General features: G+C 47.4%; 2 protein-coding genes across 6 annotated transcripts in view; both read right to left on the bottom strand.

Moving 5' to 3' along the window:
* Window positions 1-883: 883 nt before the first annotated feature.
* Window positions 884-8,621, bottom strand: PSTK (phosphoseryl-tRNA kinase). Its single transcript, XM_065552283.1, is given in 7 exon segments — window positions 884-1,898; window positions 2,157-2,250; window positions 2,783-2,858; window positions 4,391-4,589; window positions 5,403-5,694; window positions 8,140-8,369; window positions 8,372-8,621. Coding segments are annotated over 7 exon segments (1,266 nt in total). The 5' UTR covers window positions 8,505-8,621; the 3' UTR covers window positions 884-1,656.
* A 2,694-nt stretch (window positions 8,622-11,315) lies between these two features.
* Window positions 11,316-25,842, bottom strand: part of LOC101942413 (disintegrin and metalloproteinase domain-containing protein 9-like) — a 48,290-nt gene continuing 33,763 nt past the window's right edge. For 2 of the 5 annotated variants that reach the window (XM_024103568.3, XM_065552282.1), the window contains exons 21-23: window positions 25,676-25,728; window positions 14,432-14,583; window positions 11,316-11,405 (exon numbers count right to left, since the gene is read on the bottom strand). In XM_024103568.3, coding sequence (XP_023959336.1) covers window positions 14,502-14,583; window positions 25,676-25,728 — 135 coding nt within the window. In that variant the 3' untranslated portion in view covers window positions 11,316-11,405; window positions 14,432-14,501. Of the gene's footprint in view, window positions 11,406-13,357; window positions 14,584-14,774; window positions 14,862-25,675; window positions 25,729-25,842 lie in introns of those variants that run through there. The other 3 variants (XM_065552280.1, XM_065552281.1, XM_024103569.3) reach the window with 3 other exon arrangements.

Consider the following 25,842-nt stretch of genomic DNA (forward strand, 5'->3'; position numbering starts at 1 on the left):
AAAATTCTCAAAACTAGGCGTTCCCCTGCCCATCTCCCCAGTGCACATCTACCAAGTTGGACAAAAAAACAGCTGAGGATGAGCACGCTTATCTCCCCCAGCCTATCTCTGAACAATGCATTGCCCATTGATTAATGCACTGACCTGGGATGTGAGAGACCTAGAGTCAATTCCCTGCTCTGCTACGGTTGGAGGAGAGACTTGAATCCACATGTTGTACCTCCCAAGGGAGTGCTCTAACCACAAGGCTATTCTGGGGTGGGTCAATCTCACCTGTTGAAACTCTTCCACTTTGTATAAATATTTATTTGGGGGACCAAAAAAAGACACTGACTTTGTAGCCTGGTAGTTAGGGCATTCACCTGAGATGTAGAAAAATCAGGTTCAAATCCCTGATTTGGGTAAGGATTAGAACTAAAAGTCTCCCAGCTGCCAGTTGTGTGCTCTAACTGCAGCAGAAGTTTTTTTTCCTATTACTGTTCTGATTCAAGTGGATAAGAGCATAGTGCTAGAGAAAGCTTACACTAGCATAAGCAGCAGGAAAACTTTTAGTTACAGAACCTGAATCTTGCCTGGCTTAGTATTAAACACTTTATTGCCTTTATTATTAGTTACCTAAAGTAGCCCGGCACTGTCTGTTTTTCAGGGAGCGAGAGAATACCATTTTTCTCTCCACACAGTGTAAGTGTCAAGTCTAGAAAATGCATTGCTGTAGGTTTGATTTGATCTCTGTTGCCAAATATTGCAGAGTAGAGATCATGCAAATATGATACACATTAACTGTGTGTTGCTTAGAAAGAAAGGCCCAGCAGGTGCAATCAGTTACCCACATTACTATGACAAACAACAGCTGTGGAAGAGAAAAGTCAAAGGATACAACAAAGATATTCTAATCTCTTTATTAATATTACCTAGCACTTTACATGTTAAATAGCATCATGCAGACATTAACCAGTTAATGTAATACTGTTTGTACTGACTATTAAATAAGACAATTTATAATTTCCTATAATTTCTTACACATGCTATGATTCACTCTATTGTTATGCAGTATGACGACATGTGATTCCCTGACTGTCCCAATAGGAATGATGACTTTAATAATGTAGGAGGCGGTTAATTACTGAGAGCAAACAACATTTAAGACCAGAGCTTTTCTACCTATGTACATCTTTGTTGCCTAGCTATAAATACTTTGGAAGAACAAAGGATTGGGAGGAAGATTTGAGAATTCTTTGCTTCTATTATTTGTTTTATGGGAAAAGGGAAAATGACATTGAAAAAAAAAAAAGGAAAACTGAGCTAATCTGAGATGGGAAAGGACCAGAGAGATGGATACATGGGAAATCTAGGAAATATAGAAGCAAGGACGAAGAACATTAGGGATGGAGGAGCCAGAGAAGGAGTTCAAAGATTTGCACCAAAGATGTTTTAAGAGACACCGATTAGGGGACTACAATGCCAAAATCTCTTTCATCTTCAAAACTCATTTCTTCCTATTGTTGGCCTGGTCTTAAAGATGAAACACCTGAGTTTTTTTGTTTTTGTTTTGTTTCATAACATTGTGACAGAAATGAAATTATAAATTAACATAAACCTCCACACATGGCAGCTTGGCTTCCTCAGATAACGTATTCAGCAGGATGGCTAAAACTATCACGTTTTTGGCATTCCTTGCACTGAAAACACAGTGTGCTCATTTAAAACAAAACCCTTCTTCACTACATTGTCTGTCGCTTGTTGGAATGAAGTAATGACATTTGTAACAAATTCACTGCTTGGCAGACAAAATTGATTTTTTGGATGATTCCCTTGTCGTAAATCTTCCAAGAATTCTGCTTTAAGCTTATTAAGTTCTTCTGCCAGAATCTTCATCTCACTTGGAAGTATATTTTTATCTAAAAGAAAAATAAAACTATAGTTTTATCTTCAGATGTCTGCTAAGTTTCAAAGACCTAGGCCCAGATCCTGCAAACACTTAACTTCAGTGCGACTTCTCATGAGAGTCAAGTTTCACATGAGTTTTACTTGCAGGACCCTAGGGTCTAATATTATACTATTTCAGTGTACGAGTATTTCACAGTTTTAGCCTTATGTTAGTTACCAGTTGAGCTATATACCCCTGGAGAATGGCAATTAGAATATGCCATGCATACCTCTCACATCCTTCATTGTTTGAGAGACAATTCGTCTGAAAGCCTGATCAGCTTGGTGGAGAATACTAGCTGCACATATGGCTCTGTCTGTTTCCTATCCAAGACCAAAAGAAAGTTATATTTAAGAGTAGAAATGCATCCAAAAATGTAAGTATAACGATTTTGAAGTATTCATTATTCAGGGGCAGACTATAGCATTTAGCCACAGCTTTGTGTTGGGAGTAGCATGGAGCTGCACCATGGCATTACCTCATGGAGTGTCTCAGTTGTACGGGGGAAAGCAATCTGTACCACCCCTTTAAGGGGGGCAGCAGACAATTACCCTCCCAATGCGGTCAGTCAGTTCTGGGAGGCATTATCTTAACTACTATAGAACATATTCAAAGTTTGCTAGAATACAGTCCAGATGACTTAATTAAGAATTTGTAGCACAGTCACTATTTTTCATAGAGAAAAGAACTCATTACATACATAGTCTTTTTTAATCTGGGCTTTTGCAAGCAAGAACTGTGGAAGAATTTCTCATTTTTAGACATCAAGGTGAACAGAGCACAACTAGAAATGCACAATTAATTCTTTCAGTAAAATCGGCAGAAGGGCATTTGTTTAAAGACAATTAGTACTACCTTTTGTTCAGTATTTTCCTCAATTTGTTTCACTGGATTTTCCAAAGCAGTAACCAACAAATTAATCACCTGCAAACTAAAAAACAATGTCATGCTCATTTTGTAAAATCAACATACAATATAATGGCACAAACCTCCCCGCCCCCCAAAAACAGCTGATTTTCAGTTAAGATTGAAAAGTAAATAATATAAACCTTATACAAGATAAGAGGACAAGAAGAACATTACAAATTATGGAAACTATCACAACTATCACTTAAAGTAAATTACATAAATATGCTATTACTCTTACAGTTCCAAAATTCAGTTAATGACAGTACTGACAATTGAAAACTCACCATACTCATTCCTAACAACAGTCTTAACTCTGGTCCAAAATAATCACTTATAAACTTTTTCAAAATACACACAATGAATTATATCAGTTGCAAGGGTAAAGAGGATTTCACATATTAAACTGTATAAATCAGGTTTTGATATTTAAAGTTGTATGTCAGCTTTTGACATTTTACTTGAAAAGTTTTCTGAAATAAATAATTTATGATTAGTTGAGATAATATCTTTGTTCTTTATATCTTTGTAAATGATCCTATACAGGAGATATTGTTTAAACCTATATCTATCTAAAGTTTCAAGTGTTTAACTTTATTTGACTTCAGTGAAACTTCTCACATGGATACATTTATTGACATGCATAAGTGTTGGCAAGGTCAGCCACAAATCTGTACCATAATTAGGGTCCTACCAAATTCACGGCCATGAAAAATGCGTCACGGACCATGAAATCTGGTCTCCCCCCATGAAATCTGGTCTTTTGTGTGCTTTTATCCTACACGATACAGATTTCACAGGGGAGACCAGAGTTTCTCAAACTGGGGGTCCTGACCCAATAGGGAGTTGCAGGGAAGTCACAGGGTCATTTTAGGAGGGTCGCGGTATTGCCACCCTTACTTCTGCACTGCCTTCAGAGCTGGGCAGCTGGAGAGCGGCAGCTGTTGGCTGGATGCCCAGCTCTGAAGGCAGTGCCCCGCCAGCAGCAGCACAGAAGTAAGGGTGGCCATGGGCTGCCGGTCACCAGGCCATTGGGGGAGGCTAGCCGTCAGCCCCTCCCCTTGTACCTGACTCCCCTCTCCACCCCCTCTCTATCTGTCCCCTCCCTCGCAGGAGCCCAGAACACCCCCACCACGGCCCCCCGGCCTCAGTGCCCCGGATGGAGCAGCCACAGCACCCCCAGCCCCAGGCGGCCACCCAGCCCTAGTGTGCCCCGGATGGTTGCCCCCAGCCCTGGTGCCCCAGGTGGCCACCCCCAGCCCTGGGTGGCCAGGCAGCGCAGTCAAAGTGCCCCCAGCCCTGGGCCAGGCAAAAACCTGCAGCTCCACTGCTCCGGAGCTGCTCCGCGCTCCAGCTCCGGGCTCCGCTCCAAAGCCCTGGTAGAACCACTATTGGCTCAGGCTCTCAAGTTTTAAAATATTTTCTATGTGCAATATGCATTTATATCAATTAAATGGTTTCCAGAAATAGCTCTACAGAGTGTGTACAACATACTGCACATATTGCCTCTCTATGAAAGCAAAGTATATAAAGGAGAACTTTAATATAACAACATACTTATCTTCTGAAGTGCATTCGACACTTTTCAGAATTAGGCTATTTTGTTCCCATGTGTTTTTCTCAGGATTTGGTACTTCTATTTTTCTTGCCATTAGACATATGGTCTCATCAGGTAACGGCTGACTTCTCAGACAATTCCTCTGTAAACAGGACTCAAGTGGACAGTCTAAAAATAACTGGCAGAAGCCCAATGAATCTAAAAGAATTTCACAAAATGTTTGCTTTGAAGAAAATAGTAATTTTAAACTGCTAAACTAATATTTTCTGAAAACTATGTGTGTGAGAAATAGAGACATTTTACATAAACTAGAAGTTGCCTATAATGCAGTCAGAGAAACTACCGTATATACTCGTTCATAAGCCGAATATTTTTGGTGAAAAAGTGATGCATCAAAGAGCGGGGGTCGGCTTATAAACAGATCTACACCAAAATTTGATGATTTTAAACTCTATGGAACCATTGAATTGAATATCTAATACATTGTCGTTTTGTTAACCTGGAGCGTCTGCAGGCATGGAACCCCTCAGCTCCCTGGGGCTGTGGTTTGCTGTTCCCAGCCAATGGGAGCTGTGGGAAGTGGCGCGCCACTTCCTGCAGCTCCCATTGGCTGGGAACAGCAAACCGCAGACACTGGGAGCTGAGGAGCTCTGTGCCTGCGAACGCTCCAGATAAACAAAACATCCAGGCCCACTAGAGGCCTACCCTAACGGGCCAGGAGCCAAAGTTTGCCAACCCCTAAAATATAGGGTTGGCTTATGAAAGAGTCATACAGTTTTTGCAATTTTTACCTAGCCATCTTGGGGGGTCGGCTTATAAACGGGCTAATGAACGAGTATATACAGGTAGTTAGAGCTTGTGCTTTATTTTTAAATATTTTAGCCATTTAGAATGTATTTAACCATTAAATAACTTCCAAAATGGACTAAGCATCTAAAGTTCACTGAATCTGCAGAATAATTATTTTGCTATAAAACATGAAATTGATGCATGTAAAGGAAAAAAAATTACATTTGCGAGCTAGCTGGTATACTTCATATCTCATGCTTTGATAATAAAAGTTGTCATCCAAAACAAAATACAATGGTCTGGAAGTGGTTGTATTGATTAAGTAATGAAAAGATTTGGCATCATGTATTTCTGAAGAGATTAATCCTTGTTCTTTGAAACAGGAAACAAAACTTTTCCATGTTGCTTCAGTTCTGTTTGTTGGAGCACACAAATGATCTCCATTAATAAGAGCCTGTAAGAAGTGTTCAAGGTACTCTAACAGTTCATGTCGGTACAATTTCCAGCGAGAAAGCTATGAAAAAAACAAAGTATTTCACATTTAATATTAATGTTTAATTTAACAAATACTAACTCCCGCCCCCTATGCGTCTCATGTTCCTTCCAGTTCTCCCTTATGACTGTTCTTGTAGGGTTACCATACGTCCTCTTTTTCCCGGACATGTCCGGCTTTTCGGCAGTCAAACCCCCGTCCGGGGGGAATTGCCAAAAAGCCAAACATGTCCGGGAAAATGGCGGCTCTGCTCCTCCCCTGACTCTTCGGCTCTGTTTAAGAGCCGAGCTGCCCGAGCGCTATGGGCTTCAGGCAGCCCCCTTGCCTCCGGACCCCAGCCGCCGGCCGAGCACTTCCCCTCCCGGGCTCCGGCGGCGCAGGGTCCGGAGGCATGGGGGCTGCCCGAAGCCGGTAGCATTCGGGCAGCCCGGCTCTTAAACAGAGCCGAAGAGTTGGGGAGGAGCAGAGCCACCGTGGCTGGAGGCTCTGCTCCTCTTCGGCTCTGTTTAAGAGCCGGGCTGCCCGAGCGCTACCGGCTTCGGGCAGCCCCCGTGCCTCCGGAGCCCGGGAGGGGAAGTGCCCGGCTGGGGGCGCAGGGTCCGGAGGCATAGGGGCTGCCCAAAGCCCGAGAGCTACCGGCTTCACGGTTTGCCGGGCAGCCTCCAGACCCTGCGCCCCCGGCTGGGTGCTTCCCCTCCCAGGCTCCAGCTGCACTGGGGAAGCACCGGCCGGGGGCGCAGGGTCTGGGGGCTGCCCGGCAAACCGTGAAGCCGGTAGCGCTGGGGCAGCCCTTTCCCCGTGGCTGGGAGTGGGAGGGGCGGAGTTAGGGCGTGGAAGGGGCGGAGTTGGGCGGGGCTAGGGTGGGGAAATGGGCAGGGCCAGGGCCCGTGGAGGGTCCTCTTTTTTTATTTATTAGATATGGTAACCCTAGTTCTTGTGACTCCTTTTTTCTTCAGCTTTCCACTTTCTTTCATGCTGTCTACTACCCACACCATAGCCTTCCAATTCCATATAAGCCTACCGAACTTTCCTCCCTCATGCCCACCTTTGTGGCAAAGGCCCTGATTCAGCACAGCACTTAAGCACATGTTTAGAATCAGGCATATGCTAATGTGTCTTTTCTTAATAATGATTTAAGTGTGTGCTTAACTGCTTTGCTAAATCAGTGCCCAAAGGTTGATCGCCTCACACATTTTCATGTCTTTGTGCTTGAACTGTATGCAGTGTCAGGTGTTATGTCTATTTCAGTTTGGATACAAGCTCTTCAGCCAGAGAACTTGGGACCATATCTACTTGTATGGCAACATTCTCATGCACTTAAAGGAAGGAGGCCTCTTGTTGCTGTCTTTAATTGACTCATATTTAGATATGGCAGTAGATTTAACACTGGCTCATACCTCAATATTTAGACTCAGGAACGAAGTTAGGGTAGAATTTTGACACTACCTCTGAATGTCTTTGCGCTTGTGTTTAGGAAATAAACACTTAGCTAAAATGAGAGCTGCTGGGCAAGGACAATTGTGGCACCTCTGTGTCTAAAGTATTTGATTATTGCTCCCTCCCATAGCACTTGGGGTATGGATGTACTCTGCAGGGAAATGCAGAAAGAGAGGCAAAACAGAATGGAAATGCAAGAAATGAGTCAGAAGGGAAGGGCTGAAGGAGGAGACGGTAATGGGCTGCAGGGCCTGTGCTGAGTGCTCACACTGTCCTTTGATTTTAATATAAATCGCATATACTCAGCCTCTCTCAGGATTTGGCCTTGGCTGGGGGAGGGTAGCACCACTTTTAAAGCTCTGCCCTTGGGTCACATTCCCTCCCAGCTGTGAGAGGGCTCTGTAGTCAGCACAGGATGGGAACAGAAACAATGGCCTGGTGTGTGTGTGTTACCCACGTTGAGCTATCAGAGATACCAGAGGTATCAGGAAAAGCATGAGGCCCTGTGAGGAAGAAGAAGGGGAGTGCCCACAAGGTGGCACTTGTGGATTGAAAATAACACTGCCTTAGGCACTACAGAAGGAGCAGTGCCTGGGATACAGTCTGCATTGGGGAGAGGGAGGCAGCCCTGCCCTCAGCACAGGGGAGGGGCAGTGCCCGGGATACAGCTGCCCTGGGGGGGGGGAGGGGACACAACCCTGCCCACAGCACAGGGGAGGGGCAGTGCCCGGGATACAGCTGCCATGGGGGGGGGGGGGGGGGAGGGGACACAGCCCTGCCCACAGCACAGGGGAGGGGCAGTGCCCGGGATACAGCTGCCATGGGGGGGAGGGGACAGCCCTGCCCTTAGCACCGGGGGGGGGAGCAGTGCCCGGGATACAGCTGCCCTGAGTGGAGCAAGGGCAACGCACAGCCAACCCGAGGAGGGGCGGGGCAATCATTTTCCCGTTGCCAGTGCAGCGCGCTGGCCAATAAAGCGGAGGATGTCAATCTATGCTAACCAATAGGAAGGGCAAAAACTGTACTGACCAATGGGTGTTGTGCTACGAGCCCCGCTTCTGTCTCTGGTTGGCTGAAGGCCTCCTGCGGAATGAGGTCATCGTAGGTCAGGAGGACACAGTCCCAGCCTGGGCCCCCGCGCCGCCGTAGGCTGTGGCACAGCGCGCGCGCCAGAGTGGACTTGCCCGCCGCCGGCAGCCCGCACAAGACGCACACGCCCAGCCGCCGGAACCCGACAGTTTCCATCGGGGCGGGGCACCGACAGCGAGCGCCTCCGTGTCGGGAGGCGAAGCCTCGGAGGGGGACGCCTGTGGGCACCCGCGTACAGCGGAGACGGCGCCCCTTGCGCGTGCCGTCGTCAGCGCCTGGCACGCCGCCCTTTCAAAAACACGCATGCGCGCTTGCAACGGTCTCGCCTAGATGCGCGTGCGCAGTTTCCTATCCCGTATGTGGGGGCAGGGCCCCTTGTTATTCCCGTGTAGACGTTCGGGAGGCCGCTGCGCCCTGGGCGCGCGCAGGCGTTGGGGGTGGGCGGGGTTCTCGTGCCTCTGCGCCCCATTCACAGCCGTGGGGGAAGAGCGGCGGTGAAACGTCCCCACCTCGGGCGGCGCTTGGGGGGATCCGCGGAGTTGTCGTTCCCTTCCGCCCAGCACATGCCCGGCGGGGGAGCGGCTGTCGTGCCGGCAGGTGGTGGAGAGGTGGCCCGGCCTCACATCGGGGGCTGCCCCGTCTCCCAGCCCCGGCCGCAGTTGGATTTTTCAGCTGTATGACGTCCTACTTCCCATCGCTTGGTCTCCCTTGGTTTGTGCAGCTGGAGGCGAAAATAGGCCTTCCCCTGCAATCGGAGTTAGCTGGCAAATCTTTCAGTGATTCCCCAGTACTTTACATCTCACAGTGCTTTAGGGCTTGGCTACACTTGTGAGTTGGAGCACATTAAAGCAGTCCCGGGTGCCCTAGCTCACTACCTGCCCACACTGGCAAGGCATGTAGAGCGCTCTGACTCCAGGGCTAAAGTGTTCCCGGTATTCCACCTCAGCGAGACGATTAACACTTGGTGCGCATTGGCTGAAACGCCCAGGTGTTGGTCTGAATGAGGGGTTGCATTACTGCGCTCTGATCAGCCGCTGGAAAAGTCCCATAATCTTCTTAAGTCAAGGGGCCAATCTTGTCAGTGTTTTGGAATCACTGCAGGCATGCCGATATGCCCTTTGAAAGCTCCCTTTCTGACAGCTGGCATGCTTAGCTGCTCCAAGACAAAGCAACCATTACTGTGGAATGCTGTGTGCGTGAGAGAGGGGTCTGTTGCTGTCTGAACTTATAAGACAGCATGCTGACATGCTCTCTCCCCACATACACACAACACACTCCCTGTCACACTCCACCCCACCCCCCCTCATTTGAAAAGGACGTTGCTGCCATTTGTATGCTGGGATAGCTACCACAATGCACTGCTCTCTGGCTGTTCCAAGAGCTGCTCATGTGGCCATGCCAGCGTGCTTGCAGCTGTCAGTGTGGACAGATTGCAGCGCTTTCCCTTATGCGCTCTACAAAGGCTGGTTTAACTCAAAGCACTCTACATCTGCAAGTGTAGCTAAGCCCTTAGAAATACTAATTCTCAGAACACCCTGGTGAAACCGGTATGGAAAGCCAAAAGGGGTGGAAACCAAGTACAGAGAGATCCACATTGCGGATTGACCTTTGTAGTCTCCCTGAAGTGAATGAGGCTACTTATTGGACTGAGAGCGGATTTTGCCTTACCTGACATGGATCCCGACCCCGCAAGCTTAGCTGTGTTGATGGAGCCCTGCACAGACATGGAGTGCCACCCGTGTGGGTGAAACTGTGTGGGGATAGGGGACTGCATTATTCAGGTCAGCTTGCAGGATCTGGGCCCTTGGTTAAGACCTCAAAATGTCTGCAGAGCCAAAATTAGAACTGACCAGACCTGATTCGCCCGCCTGTGCTTAGTCCAATTGACTCACTATGCAGCCTCTACAATGAATAGATGCATATAATGTTACTATGTCTACAAAATACCAAGCACAATATTTTCACTGATGGTATTTTTGTAAGCAGTGAAATTATTGTCCATATGTTTTTAAAACCTGAGATCTAGTCAGTCTCCAAAAAAATGAGTTAAATGTTTTCAGGTGTTTTCTAGTTTACATTATAACTTGACTGAAGTTAACATAAGAATGGCCATATTGGGTCAGACCAAAGATTCATTCAGCCCAGCATCCTGTCTTCCAACAGTGGCCAATGCCAGGTGCCCCAGAGGTAATGAACAGAACAGATAATCATCAAGAGATCCATTCCCAGTTTCTGGCAAACAGAGCTAGGGATACCATGCCTGCCCATCCTCGCTAATAGCCATTAATGGATCTAACCTCCATGAATTTATCTAGTTCTTTTTTGAACCCTGTTATAACCTTGGCCTTCACAACATCATCTGGCAAGGAGTTCCACAGGTTGACTTTGTTGTATGAGGAAATACTTTCTTTTGTTTGTTTTAAACCTGCTGCCTATTAATTTCATTTGGTGACCCCTAGTTTGTGTGTTATGAGAAGCAGTAAATAACACTTCCTTATTTACTTTCTCCACACCAGTCATGATTTTATAGACCTCTATCATATCCCCCTTTAGTCGTCTCTTTTCCAAGCTGAAAAGTCCCAGTCTTACTAATCTCTCCTCATATGGAAGCCATTCCATTCTCCTAATAATTTTTGTTGCCCTTTTCTGAACCTTTTGCAATTCCAATATATCTTTTTTGAGATGGGGCGACCACATCTGCACACACTATTCAAGATATGGGCATACCATGGATTTATATAGAGGCAATATGATATTTTCTATTTTATTACCTATTCATTTCTTAATGATTCCCAATGTTCTGTTTGCCTTTTTGACTGCTGCAGCACATTGAGTGGATGTTTTCAGAGAACTATCCACAATGACTCCCAAGATCTTTCTTGAGTGGTAACAGCTAATTTAGACCCCATCATTTTATATGTATAGTTGGGATTATGTTTTCCAATGTGCATTATTTTGCATTTATCAGCACTGAATTTCATCTGCCATTTTGTTGCCCAGTCACCCAGTTTTGAGAGATCCTTTTCTAGCTCTTTGCAGTCTGCCTGGGATTAACTATTTTGAGTAGTTTCCATCCTCTCCTCCTTATTAGGACATAAGGAATCTCGTAAATTGAGTGGGTTAAGACCAAAGTCATTTATTGCATTTATTAATTACTGCAGGTAGATGGCAGTAGTGGTCCCCTTACTGCACCTTTTTCTTAACCACTTCAGTAAAAAAAAAAAAAAAAAAGAAGTTCTGTGAAACATTATTATATATCTTGGAGACATTTTTTCAAACAGATGCTCTCTTAAATAAATTATCTTGCCATTAATTCATTTTCCAGAAGTTGTTGCAATCAGAATATATTTGCCCATTGTAAAAAACATACCTACATATACTCAGATTTTCACTTTTTAATGTTACATTTCACAAGTATTGATTTACAATAATCAAGCACGTAAAATAAGATGCTGTAGAGAAAAATTCTTCTGTCAGTACCACAAACAGTATCTTGAACAATTCATTTGTAGTCTTTGGGTGAAGGATTTTGGTTTGAGCCCATATATAGTGATTTTATACATGCAAAATGTGCATCCTTAGGTACTTTGACAGAAAAACCAACTTTCACAGAACTTTAATACTTTTAAAACAAAACCAGGAACAAATATTTCTTTCTGTGATTTTAAAAGTGTACTTCTATTTTACTTCATACACTATTTTATTAATGTACATGGATAATAAGATGCATTTTTATTTATGTTTAATATGGGAGTTACTGAAATTCTAAGAGATACATTCTGACTCCATGCAGAGGGAATTGCTTGAGTCAATTCTCTTAACAAGGTGAGAATAACAAAATGCTCCTTGAAACACTGGATAGTATTTCCATAATAAATTAGATGTGTGAATACTATTACAATCAATATAGGTATAAACCATTATTTTTTATCCAGACTTAGTTTGAAATAAATTACAATGCTAGTTTTCAGTAAACATTTTTTCCATATCAGAAGTACCAATGCAAATGATTTACTGATTCCTGATGTATACACTACTAGAGTACAAAATTGACATCAACTTTTATATTTCTTACATTAAAAAAATAAAGGCACTATTAAATATGCTAACATTAACAACTTGTGCTAAGATGCTGCCAGCATGTAGTACTATTATTATTAAAACAATAAGCAATAGGTTAACAAAGGGCATATATTTAATACACCCCTACCCCGCTATAATGCGATCCGATATAAAACCAGTTCGCATATAGCGCGGTAGCAGCGAGGCTCCGGTGGCGCTTAAAAGGGTCCGGGGCTCCGGCTGCTGCAGGGAGTCCCGGGCCCTTTAAATCACCACTGGAGCCCTGCCGCCGCTACCCCAGGGCTGCGGCAGTGGGGCTCCGACGGCAATTTAAAGGGCCTGGGGCTCCCTGCGGCTGGAGCCCCGGGCTCTTTAAATCACCACTGGAGCCCTGCCACCCCTACCCCAATATAACGGCGTTTCACCTATAATGCGGTAGGGATTTTTGGCTCCCCATGACCGCGTTATATCAGGGTAGAGGTGTATAACTAAAAATAATACTTGCCTTCCACAGACTGAGAAATTACAAATGGAAGAGATTTATTAGGTCATCTAATCCATCTCCTTGTCAGTGCTGAGTTTTGTTCTTCTACAGTATATTTTCTGTTTCATTGTCTGGTTCAATTGTAAAATGGCAATCTAGAGGTTTCTACTGTTCCTTTGGGAGACTATTCTCCCATAATTTAATAGATCTTAGGATGTTAGTTTATGCCCCCAAGATTCACACATGAAGCTGGCCCACCAATCATAGATCTCACCATTCTATGTGAAAGAGTGGCTTTGCTATAGTGCTCCCTTCCCTAGGGAGGGGTGAGTGAGCACAGAAAGCAGATCAGGTAGCAGTGAGACCCATGTTGGGAGGGGGAAGGGATCAGAGAAATGTACATTGTTTCCCCACCAGCCTTATTGGAAATTCCTCTAAGAAGAACAGAACAAACTCAGTTTTTACCGAGCTTTCCTTCACCTTAGGTGTCTCGCACAGACTCAGGAGGGCGGGATATGGCCCACAACTGGGAAATCTTCCTGACATTCAGCCTGAAGTGTCCTTTGGTTAATTTTATTTTATCATTCCTATCACTTTGAATCACCTTAAACATTTTCTCTTTTTCAACTGTGTGTTCACCCTGGATATATGTAATCGATTCTCCATGCCCTCATTCTATTAGTTGTCCATTTTGCCAAACTCTGAAATTTTAGTTATTTTCTTTTAAATGAATACTCCTTGCTGACAGTATCACATTTAGAATTACAAGACTAGAATCTGTTCATTTCAGAGCTGAAGATATTCCTAGAAATCTCATATTGTAATCCCAGTAAACATTTAATATGTAGTTAAGCAGCTAGTCTTTTTCCTGATATGTATTGTAAATAAGGTAGTACACAAGGCTATGTATAATAAAGTAAAAATTATTGCTGAGGCTACATTCATTATTTATACCCAAATTTATTTTTAAAGAGATTCCTTCATTATATTATCTTCATCAGAATTCTTTTGTTTATTTGTAATAGTTGAATTTAAATGTAATATTGCTAATAAGTTATCACCTCTGCTCCAGCCCCGATACATTGTGTATAAGAGCTGAAGTGGCATAAAAGAGCCCAGAAGCCTTGGTTCTGGAGGCATTCAGAAGACAGCCGTAATGCTGCCTCCCAAGGATCTCTTCACACACCCTAGCATAAGAGAGTGATGAGGTAGGGCTCCAGCACAGTGGTCCTGCAGAGATGCCAGGCAGTGCTGCTTCCCACCAGACAGCCCAGTGAGGTTGTCATAACTTAGACAGGCCTCCAAAGCTGCCTGAGTTACACAAGAGCCTCAGAGAAGCCTAGGATTAGGAAGGTGAGTTAAATCCATCTTAAACTCCCCTCTCCCTGGCTGCTAGTTTTGTGCTGTGCCTCAAAGAAGTCGAGGTTGTGGAAGAAATGATTATTTGTACATATTGTAGGTTGTAGGCTAACAAGAGTTGGGCTCTTATGCCTTCTGATAAAAAAGGCCTGGGAGGAGCTGAGGACCTGTAACTTCCACTGAAATTGAATGGTAGGTGTTCATCACCCCTCAGGATCATGCCTTTTCCGATGAAACAGTCTATTATGTTTCAAAGGTAGTGCTGACTCTTAGGACTGCAAGATTGAGACTTTCATATAACAAAGAAAAAATACTTCATTAATTTACCTTTGCCACATTTTTTTCCAGTTTACTCAAGGCATTTGTCTGAATTTGTGAGGACTCCTAAAAATGGCTTTCAGACAACAGGTCTAGGTGGGACAGGTGGTCGTTGATTAGATCTTGAAGGAGCTGCAGGAAACTGATTTTGTATTGGCTGCCTAAAGAGTGAAAAATACTTTTAGTGCATGTTTGATACCATATTTCAGGAGCTGACAAAGATCATTAGTATCAGGAAATCTACCTATCCACGTTATTTCTCAAGTGCCTGTTACAAAGATGTTGAATCTCCCGTTTTAAAATATTTTGAATGTTAGTAATTATTTACTATTAATATTATGGTAGCACATACAGGCTTTGTGAGATCACAGCCCCATTGTGCTAGGACACTGCACATACACATAATAAGAGACAGTCTCTGCCCCGAAAAGCTTACCATCTAAATAGAAAAGACCAACAAAATATAAGAGTGGCAATATAGGCACAAATACTTCAGACCTAAGGTCTTTGATTGCATCTTGGTTTCTGAAGTACTAAGCACACTGTCTGCTATAAGTGATAAGAATCAATCCAAAAAGCTGGAGTATCTTGAGCTTAGATATGGAACCAATCCTTTTATTAACTTCAGTGGAAGCAGGCCCCACATTCTAGTTATTAACATTTGCTTTTCTCGAATTGTGTGTCATTTCAGGACCAACTTTCTACTGGAAATTTCAGAAAATGTGATGGTACATTTTTCTCCACAATGATGCAGCCATGTACATTCTCATTCTGAAGACAACAAAGAGTCTGGTGGCACCTTAAAGACTAACAGATTTATTTGGGCATAAGCTTTCGTGAGTAAAAACCTCACTTCTTCGGATGCATAGAGTGAAAGCTACAGATGCAGGCATTATATACAGACACATGGAGAGCAGGGAGTTACTTCACAAGTGGCGAACCAGTGTTGACAAGGCCAATTCAATCAGGGTGGATGTAGTCCACTCCCAATAATAGATGAGGAGGTGTCAATTCCAGGAGAGGAAAAGCTGCTTCTGTAGTGAGCCAGCCACTCCCAATCCCTATTCAAGCCCAGATTAATGGTGTTGAATTTGCAAATGAATTTTAGTTCTGCTGTTTCTCTTTGAAGTCTGTTTCTGAAGTTTTTTTGTTCAATGACAGTGACTTTTAAATCTGTGATAGAATGACCAGGGAGATTGAAGTGTTCACTTACTGGCTTGTGTATGTTACCATTCCTGATGTCCGATTTGTGTCCATTTATTCTTTTGCGGAGGGACTGTCCGGTTTGGCCAATGTACATGGCAGAGGGGCATTGCTGGCACATGATGGCATATATGACATTAGTGGATGTGCAGGTGAATGAGCCCCTGATGGTGTGGCTGATGTGGTTGGGTCCTCTGATGCTGTTGCCAGAGTAGATATGGGGACAGAGTAGGCAACGAGGTTTGCTACAGGGATAGGTTCCTGGGTTGGTGTTTCTGTGGTGTGGTGTGTAGTTGCTGGTGAGTATTTGCTTCAGGTTGGGGGGTTGTCTGTAAGCAAGGACTGGCCTGCCTCCCAAGGTCTGTGAGAGTGAGGGATCATTTTCCAGGATAGGTTGTAGGTTGTGGATAATGCGCTGGAGAGGTTTTAGCTGGGGGCTGTATGTGATGGCCAGTGGTGTTCTGTTATTGTCCTTGTTGGGCCTGTCCTGTAGTAGGTGATTTCTGGGTACCCGTCTTGCTCTGTCAATCTGTTTCCTCACTTCCCCAGGTGGGTATTGTAGTTTTACGAATGCTTGATAAAGATCTTGTAGGTGTTTGTCTCTGTCTGAGGGGTTGGAGCAAATTCGGTTGTATCTTAGGGCTTGGCTGTAGACAATGGATCGTATGATGTGTCTTGGATGGAAGCTGGAGGCATGTAGGTACGTATAGCGGTCAGTAGGTTTCCGGTATAGGGTGGTGTTTATGTGACCATCACTTATTTGTACTGTAGTGTCCAGGAAGTGGATCTCTTGTGTGGACTGGTCCAGGCTGAGGTTGATGGTGGGGTGGAAATTGTTGAAGTCCAGGTGGAATTCTTCAAGGGCCTCCTTTCCGTGGGTCCATATGATGAAGATGTCATCAATGTAGCGCAAGTAGAGGAGGGGCACTAGGGGACGAGAGCTGAGGAAGCGTTGTTCTAAGTCAGCCATAAAATGTTGGCATACTGTGGGGCCATGCGGGTACCCATAGCAGTGCCACTGACTTGAAGGTATAAGTTGTCCCCAAATCTGAAGTGGTTGTGGGTGAGGACAAAGTCACAAAGCTCAGCCACCAGGCTTGCTGTGGCCTCATCAGGGATACTGTTCCTGACAGCTTGTAGTCCATCCTCATGTGGAATATTGGTATAAAGTGCTTCAACATCCATGGTGGCCAGGATGGTGTTTTCAGGAAGAATGTCAATGCACTGTAGTTTCCTCAGGAAGTCGGTGGTGTCTCGAAGATAGCTGGGAGTGCTGGTAGCATAGGGTCTGAGGAGAGTGTCCAAATAGCCAGATAATCCTGCTGTCAGAGTACCAATGCCTGAGATGATGGGGCGTCCAGGGTTTCCGGGTTTATGGATCTTGGGTAACAGATAGAATACCCCTGGTCGGGGTTCTGGGGGTGTGTCCATGTAGATTTGTTCCCGTACTGTAGCTGGGAGTTTCTTGAGCAGAAAAGACGGTTACTCACCGTTGTAACTGTTGTTCTTCGAGATGTGTTGCTCATATCCATTCCATTAGGTGTGTGCGCGCCGCGTGCACGATCGTCGGAAGATTTTTACCCTAGCAACACCGGCGGGTCGGCTGTGGAGCCCCCTAGAGTGGCGCCTTCATGGCGCTGAATATATACCCCAGCCGACCCGGCGCCCCCTCAGTTCCTTCTTGCCGGCTACTCCGACAGTGGGGACGGAGGGCGGGTTTGGAATGGATATGAGCAACACATCTCGAAGAACAACAGTTACAACGGTGAGTAACCGTCTTTTCTTCTTCGAGTGCTTGCTCATATCCATTCCATTAGGTGACTCCCAAGCCCAACTTAGGTGGTGGGGTCGGAGTGAGACATTGCTGCGTGCAAAACCGCTGATCCAAAGGCAGCATCGTCCCTGGACTGCTGCACTAGTGCATAGTGTTCTGTAAACGTATGGACTGACGACCAAACCGCAGCTCTACAAATGTCCTGGATCGGAACTTGCGCCAGGAAAGCCGTCGAGGACGCTTGGGCCCTCGTGGAGTGAGCGGTGAGGTGTGGTACTGAGACACCTGCCAGGTCGTAGCAAGTCCGGATGCAAGACGTAATCCAGGAGGATAGGCGTTGTGAGGAGACCGGTGAGCCTTTCATTCGGTCAGCCACTGCAACGAAGAGTTGCGTCGTCTTTCTAAAGGGCCTTGTGCGGTCAATGTAGAAGGCCAGGGCCCTGCGTACGTCCAGGGAATGCAAACGTTGATCCTGGCGAGAAGCATGTGGTTTAGGGTGAAAAACCGGGAGAAATATATCCTGGTTGATATGAAATGGAGAAACCACCTTAGGGAGAAAGGCAGGATGTGGGCGGAGCTGCACTTTATCCTTATGGAAAACTGTGTAAGGGGGCTCGGATGTAAGCGCCCTGAGTTCAGAAACGCGCCTTGCTGAGGTGATGGCTACGAGGAAGGCTGTCTTCCAGGACAGGTACAGAAGTGAACAGGTGGCCAGTGGCTCGAATGGAGGACCTGTGAGCTTGGAGAGAACCAGGTTGAGGTCCCACGTCGGAACGGGCTGACGTTGTTGTGGGTACATCCGGTCTAAGCCCTTGAGGAATCTAACGACCATCGGGTTAGAGAATACCGAGGACGCGAGTTCCCCTGGATGGAAGGCCGATATAGCGGCCAGGTGAACTCTAATTGAAGATATCGCCAACCCTTGCTGTTTTAGGGAGAGGAGATATTCCAAAATGAGAGGGATAGGTGCGTGCAATGGGGACGTGGCTCGTTGTTCGCACCAACAGGAGAACCGCTTCCACTTGGCCAAGTATGTGGTCCGTGTTGAGGGCTTCCTACTGCTCAGCAGAATCTGTTGGACAGAGTGAGAACACTGTTGCTCTGCCTGGGTGAACCATGGAGCAGCCACGCCGTGAGGTGGAGTGATTGCAGGTCGGGGTGACGCAGTCGGCCGTGGTTCTGCGTGATGAGATCCGGATACAACGGAAGCGGGATCGGTGTCTGAACCGAGAGTTCCAACAGCGTGGTGTACCAATGTTGTCTCGGCCACGCTGGAGCGATCAGAATCACCTGTGCCTGGTCTCTGCGCAATTTGAGCAGTACCTTGTGGACCAGAGGAAACGGAGGGAAGGCATAAAACAGGTGGTCTTTCCAGGGAAGGAGAAACGCGTCCGAGAGGGAGCCCGGAGCTCGACCTTGCAGGGAGCAGAACACGTGGCACTTCCTGTTGTCTCGAGATGCAAACAGGTCTATGTGGGGAAACCCCCACTTCTGGAAGACGGAATGTATGATGTCCGGACGGATAGACCACTCGTGTGTTTGAAAGGACCTGCTGAGTCGGTCCGCTAAAGTGTTCTGGACTCCAGGGAGGAACGATGCCGTGAGATGGATTGAGTGGGCGATGCAGAAGTCCCACAGGCGCATGGCCTCTTGGCATAGAATTGACGAACGTGCTCCTCCTTGCTTGTTGATGTAAAACATGGCCGTGGTGTTGTCGGTGAGAACTAACACACAGCGGCCACGTAGGAGATTGAGAAATGCCTGGCACGCCAGGCGCACCGCCATCAGTTCCCGAACATTGATGTGTAGGGCTAGCTGAGGTGCAGTCCACAGGCCCTGGGTATGGTGCTCGTTGAGATGGGCGCCCCAACCCAGAGATGAAGCGTCTGTGACCAGGTGCAGAGAGGGTTGTGGGGCGTGAAACGGCATCCCCTCGCAAACCACATTGTGATCTAGCCACCATGTGAGGGAGGTCAGGACCGAGTTCGGGATTGTGACCACCATATTCAGGCTGTCCCGATGTGGGCGGTATATTGATGACACCCAGGTCTGGAGTGGGCGAAGCCGAAGTCTGGCATGCCTGGTTACGTACGTGCATGAAGCCATGTGACCCAGGAGGGTAAGGCACGACCTCACCGTGGTAGTTGGGAAGGCCTTGAGTCCCTGGATGAGGCTCGTGATGGTGCAAAAGCGATTGTCTGGCAGGATGGCTTGTGCGCGTCTGGAGTCTAGAACCGCACCGATGAATTCTATTCTCTGGGTAGGTTCTAGAGTGGATTTGTCCTTGTTGAGTAGGATACCCAACTTGTTGAATGTGCGCACTATTATGTGGACGTGATCGCGAACTTGTTCCTTGGTGCGACCACGTACCAGCCAGTCGTCTAGGTACGGGAACACCTGTATCCCTTGCCGACGAAGGTACGCTGCCACGACAGCCATACATTTCGTGAAGACCCGTGGGGCCGAAGATAGTCCGAAGGGAAGGACTGCAAATTGGTAGTGCACCCTGTTTACCACGAATCGGAGGAAGCGTCTGTGAGGCGGGAAAATAGCAATGTGAAAGTATGCGTCTTTCATGTCGAGGGCGGCAAACCAGTCTCCAGGATCGAGGGAAGGGATAATGGCCCCCAGAGAGACCATGCGGAACTTCAACTTTACTACGAATTTGTTGAGTCCGCGCAAGTCCAAGATGGGTCGCAGACCTCCTTTGGACTTGGGAATGAGGAAATAACGGGAATAGAATCCCCTGCCCCTTAATTCCACTGGAACCTCCTCTATGGCCCCCATAGCGAGGAGCGTAGAAACTTCCTGTATAAGAAGTTGCTCGTGAGAAGGGTCCCTGAAGAGGGACGGGGAAGGGGGGGAGGAGGGGGGGATAGAAGAAAACTGGATAGCGCATCCCCTCTCCACCGTGCGGAGGACCCAACGGTCCGAAGTTATAAGGGACCAAGCACGGTGGAAGTGGGAGAGGCGATCCCGAAAGGAGGGGGCTGGATCCTGGGGGATGACTGGGGCGCCGTCCTCGACCGCACCTTCAAAAGTTCTGCCTGGGGCCTGAAGGTGGTCTAGGTGGCCCCTGGTTCTGGCCAGGTTGAGGGCCGGTCCACCTTCTTCTACCACCTCGCCCTCGCCTCCGGGCCGAGTCCTGTCTCTGACGAGGCGGGGGGGGGTAGAAGCGCTGAGGTTGCGGCCTAAATGGCCTGCGCTGGGGGCCCACAACATGCATCCCCAGGGAGCGCATGATTGTTCTCGAGTCCTTGAGGCTCTGCAGGCGAGAGTCCGTCTTATCCGAGAACAATCCATGACCCTCAAAAGGCAGATCTTGTAGGGTTTGCTGCAGCTCCGGAGGCAAACCCGAAACCTGAAGCCAGGAGATCCTGCGCATAGCGATGCCCGAAGCCAGGGTCCTCGCCGCTGAGTCTGCAATGTCCAAGGAGGCCTGCAAGGAGGTCCGAGCCACCTTCTTGCCCTCCTCTACCATGGCTCCAAACTCTTCCCTGGACTCTTGGGGAATCAACTCCTTAAACTTCCCCATAGAGTTCCAGGAGTTGAAATTGTAGCGGCTCAGTAGCGCCTGTTGGTTCGCCGCTCTAAGTTGTAGCCCTCCGGCTGAGTAAACCTTACGGCCAAACAGGTCGAGCCGCTTAGCCTCTTTTGATTTAGGCGCTGCAGCCTGCTGGCCGTGGCGCTCTCGTGCATTCACTGATTCCACCACCAGTGAGCACGGTTGGGGGTGGGTATACAAGTACCCATAGTCCTTAGAGGGGACAAAGTATTTTCTTTCCACCCCTCTCGCTGTGGGTGGAATGGAGGCAGGAGTTTGCCATATCGTATCCGCATTCGATTGGATCGTGCGGATCAGAGGTAACGCCACCCTCGATGGGGCATCTGCTCCAAGGATGTTCACGATCGGGTCGTGCACCTCCACTATCTCCTCCGCCTGCAGGTCCATATTACGGGCCATCCTACGCAGGAGATCCTGGTGAGCCCGAAGATCTATCGGAGGGGGACCCGTACATGAAGTGCCCGCCACTGCCTCGTCCGGAGAGGAGGAAGAGGATGCCTCCGGTGGTACCGGATCCAAGGGGGGGTCCTGATCCCCTTGCTCTTGGGCCGGGGCATCACCTGCACTTGGGTCCCTGGTGTCGGGTGGCGTGGACACCGAAGCCTCCATGCCTCCTGGCGGAGGCCGAGAGATGGTGGATTCTGGGGCCCTTCTAACCGAGTGACCCGAGCGAGAGGTCGATGGTATTGGAGCCCCTTGCTCTTGGTGGTATGCCCACGGGGTCCAAAACGACCAGTGAGATGGTCCATGAGAGTGGTCCTCTGCCATCTCTTGCCAGTGGCCGAAATTTTGTTCATCGGCGTGCCCTTGAGGGGGGTATGCCGATCTCGACAGGTCCTCCGAGGAGCGAGACACCGATCTAGACGGCCATGGCGGTGCCGAGAGAGATGAAACCATCCCGGTGGGCTGCGGTGCCGCACGGTGCCGGTCCGGAGATGATCTATCTCTACGCGGTGCCGGCGATCGGTGCCGGGACCGCGACCGGTGCCGATGACCTCGTCGGTGCCGGGAGTCGGATCTGGACCTCGACGAGGACCTGGAGTATGCCCGGTGCCGGGAGCGACCCCTCGACGTCGAGCGCCGACCGTAGCGGTGCCGAGAACTACGTCTCGACGTTGATCGGTGCCGACGATCATGTCGGTGCCGAGACGAAGAGCGGTGCCGCGAAGAAGATCTTGGCCGCGAGTACGACCGGTGCCGAGACGATATTCGGTGCCGGGACTGCGAGCGGCGTGGGGACCTGCTTCGGGACCTGGACCGGTGCCGAGGTTCCAGCCCTTGTGATGGCGGGCGCATCAAGGCAGGTTTCCCCCTCGACTGGACCGGGCGAGTCAACGGTGCAGTCGGTGCCGGTGGCTGAGGCGGTGCCGGCTCCGTGAGAGCTATTAAGTCTCTCGCCGCCGCGAAGGTCTCTGGAGTCGACGGGAGGCACTGTATCACCGCCGGCCTGGGGGGAGACGCTATTTGCACCGGACTCAACGGCCTCGGCGCCGGAGTCGACGGTGCCGGAGGCACCTGTTTTCGTTGCTCCACCGGTGGACGCGGCTCTACCCCCGACACTGGGGGAGCTGGCGTCTTCGGCACTGATGTCCCCGTCTTATGGGCTTTTTTATGCCCTGGGGATAAGGACCGGCGCCGAGGCACTTGCTGTGTCTGCGGTGCCGACGAGGTCCGGTGCCGGGGAGGCTTGTCTGACGCCACTCGCGTGGTCGTCGCAGCCGGTGCCGCCGGGGCACTGCGCACCGAGGTGCTAGGTGCCGGGGCCTTGCTCGTGGAAGGAGCGTCCGGGCTAAGAGCCGCCTCCATCAGAAGTTGCCTGAGCCGAAAGTCCCGCTCCTTCTTGGTTCTCGGACGAAAGGCCTTACAGATTTTACACTTGTCTGTCTGGTGTGACTCTCCCAGGCACTTCAGACAGGATTCGTGCGGGTCGCTCGTGGGCATAGGTTTAGCGCAGGAGGCGCACAGCTTGAAGCCGGGAGCGTTGGGCATGAGCCCGGCCCCGCGGCCGGGGGAGAAAGGGGGGAGACGACCCCCTTAATCCCCTGGACTATTTAGAACAACTGTAAAACTACTTAACTAACTTACAACAAACTCTAAGACTATAACTATAACTACAACTATGATACAACAAGATAAGCTAGGGAAAGTGGAGAACAGCTAAGCAGCGCTCCACAGTTCCAACGACCGTCAGGGGCGGTAAGAAGGAACTGAGGGGGCGCCGGGTCGGCTGGGGTATATATTCAGCGCCATGAAGGCGCCACTCTAGGGGGCTCCACAGCCGACCCGCCGGTGTTGCTAGGGTAAAAATCTTCCGACGATCGTGCACGCGGCGCGCACACACCTAATGGAATGGATATGAGCAAGCACTCGAAGAAGAAGGTGTAGTTTCTTTTGGTATTCCTCAGTATGATCAGAGGATAGTGGCCTGTAGAATGTGGTCTTGGAGAGTTGCCTGGCAGCCTCCTGTTCATAATCTGACCTGTTCATTATGACTACAGCACCTCCTTTGTCAGCCCCTTTGATGATAATGTCAGAGTTGTTTCTGAGGCTGTGGATGGCATTGCGTTCTGTACAGCTGAGGTTATGGGACAAGTGATGTTGTTTGTCCACAATTTCAGCCTGTGCACGTCTGCGGAAACACTCTATGTAGAGGTCCAGTCTGTCATTTCGACCATCAGGAGGAGTCCACGCAGAGTTCCTCTTCTTGTAGTGTTGGTAGGAAGGTTCCTGTGGGTCAGTGCACTGTTCAGTGGTGCGTTGAAAATATTCCTTGAGTCGGAGACGACGAAAGTAGGCTTCCAAATCACCGCAGAACTGTATCATGTTCGTGGGGATGGTGGGACAGAAAGAGAGTCCCCGAGATAGGACAGACTCTTCTGCTGGGCTAAGTGTGTGGTTGGAAAGATTGACAATGTTGTTAGATGAGTTGAGGGTACCATTGTTATAGCCCCCAGTGGCAGGTATTAGTTTAGATAGCTTACAGTCCTTTTTCCTCTGTAGAGAAGTGAAGTGTGCATTGTAAATGGCTTGTCTCATTTTTGTAAAGTCCAGCCACGTTGAAGTTTGTGTAGAAGGCTGGTATTGTATGAGAGTCTCCAGTTCTGAGAGCTCATTCTTGATCTTCTCCTGTCTGCTGTACAGGATGCTGATCAGGTGGTTCCTCAGTTTCTTTGAGAGTGTGTGGCACAGTCTCTCACCATACTCAGTGTAGTATGTTGATTGCAATGGATTTTTTACCTTCATTTTTTACCTCTCATTCTGAAGAGGCTGTCAATGGCAGCATTTGTGACTGATAGAAGGCTGAACATGCAACAATATTTCATAATTCTCTACTGTAGAAACCAGTAAAAAGCATTTAGCACCAATGAAGGTATTAATATACTGATACAGTAAAGATGGAAGAGGAACTGTTTTGAGAGGTTTTTAAACAGTACTGCTTCAGCATTCCCACCCCCTACACTATTACCTCAAATGCTTTTTAAAAAGCAGTTGCTCATTTTTTTTCTCAAGAACTTTGTTTATTTTTGCACTACTAGTTTGAATGCTGAGGTGGCTGCATATGATTTCATCTTTCATCAGACACCTACCACAATTATCAGTCTGCAACCTCTAGTTTGGTTTGTAAGGCATTTAAACAAATTACAACTTGCAAGGGAATTTGTACATCCACATACATTTAGTGTCGAGCAAACAATTCCCACAATTACAGAAAACTCTGGATGACAGTTCTTTGATGACATATCCTCGAGGACTGCTATAACACAGTAAGGTATTAAGGAATAAGAGTCAGTAACAGAAATGTTCTGTAGCTACCCAAACTGTGAAAGAATGCATTGATGTGATGAGTCAGTCATTTAAGACCACTCAGAGAAGTAGGCTGATGGAAATACCAGTAGGATGGCCCAGGTAGCTGGGTTGGGCACATACCAGATGCACAGTGGGCAGGAATCCTTCCCACTTTCCCTCCAGGCCACAGAAAAGTTCAGCAGCCACTTCAATGGCTTGAGTAACCTCTGCAGCATGCCCTTACGTGTCCCCTTTCCCCTGTGAGGAACCTTGGGTTAGGGGATCTTCTGAACATTCCAGTCTGTATTTTGCTATGCAGAAAGTGTCATGTTCCTGTACTAGATATGGACTGACTACAGAGCTTGCTAATACACACCAGAAACATTCATCACAAGATTCTTTAATGCTCTGACAAGTATGGCTGAGGTCTATTTAAATAAGATATTTTACAAACAGTGCCACCTAGTAGTGGAACAATATAATACAATTTAGTGTTCCATTACAGGAAGATCATAGGGAGCTGCATGTGGCACAGTCCAGAAGATGCACATTCCCTACATGGTCCCATGTCATCAGCCCCTCACCTTGCACAACAGAAATATTGGTGCTGTTATCTATGCATCCTTGGCAGCAGGCTGGATTTGCTTTTTAATGAAGAAAAATGTCTCTAATATCAGGACCATCTTAATAGCACTGTGTGACTTCAGGATGATGACAAGAAAAGATTTTTGAAAAGTTCTCTGCAAATATATAAACACTGTAAATATTGCCTATTTTACAATGTACAAAACACTGTACAAAAGACAGTAGAGAAGAGAGCTAGGAGTGTGCCGGATTTACTAGGTACTTTGCGCCCTTTGTTTGCGATGATAATGCAATGAACACATTTTTTAAAAATACAGTAAAAAAATTTAAAATTACAAACCTTGGAGCAGGAAAATGCGATATTGTAAAAATCCCAGAATTTGTTGTTGCAGGCTGAAAAAGAGAGCAACAAGTATGAAATAAAAAGAAGTTACAAAAAACCCATTAACACAAGACATATCTTTGAAAAAACACGTGGCTAATTATTAATAAATAAATAAAATTATA

The sequence above is a fragment of the Chrysemys picta genome, chromosome 7, assembly GCF_011386835.1.
Source record: "Chrysemys picta bellii isolate R12L10 chromosome 7, ASM1138683v2, whole genome shotgun sequence".
NCBI lineage: Eukaryota > Metazoa > Chordata > Testudines > Emydidae > Chrysemys > Chrysemys picta.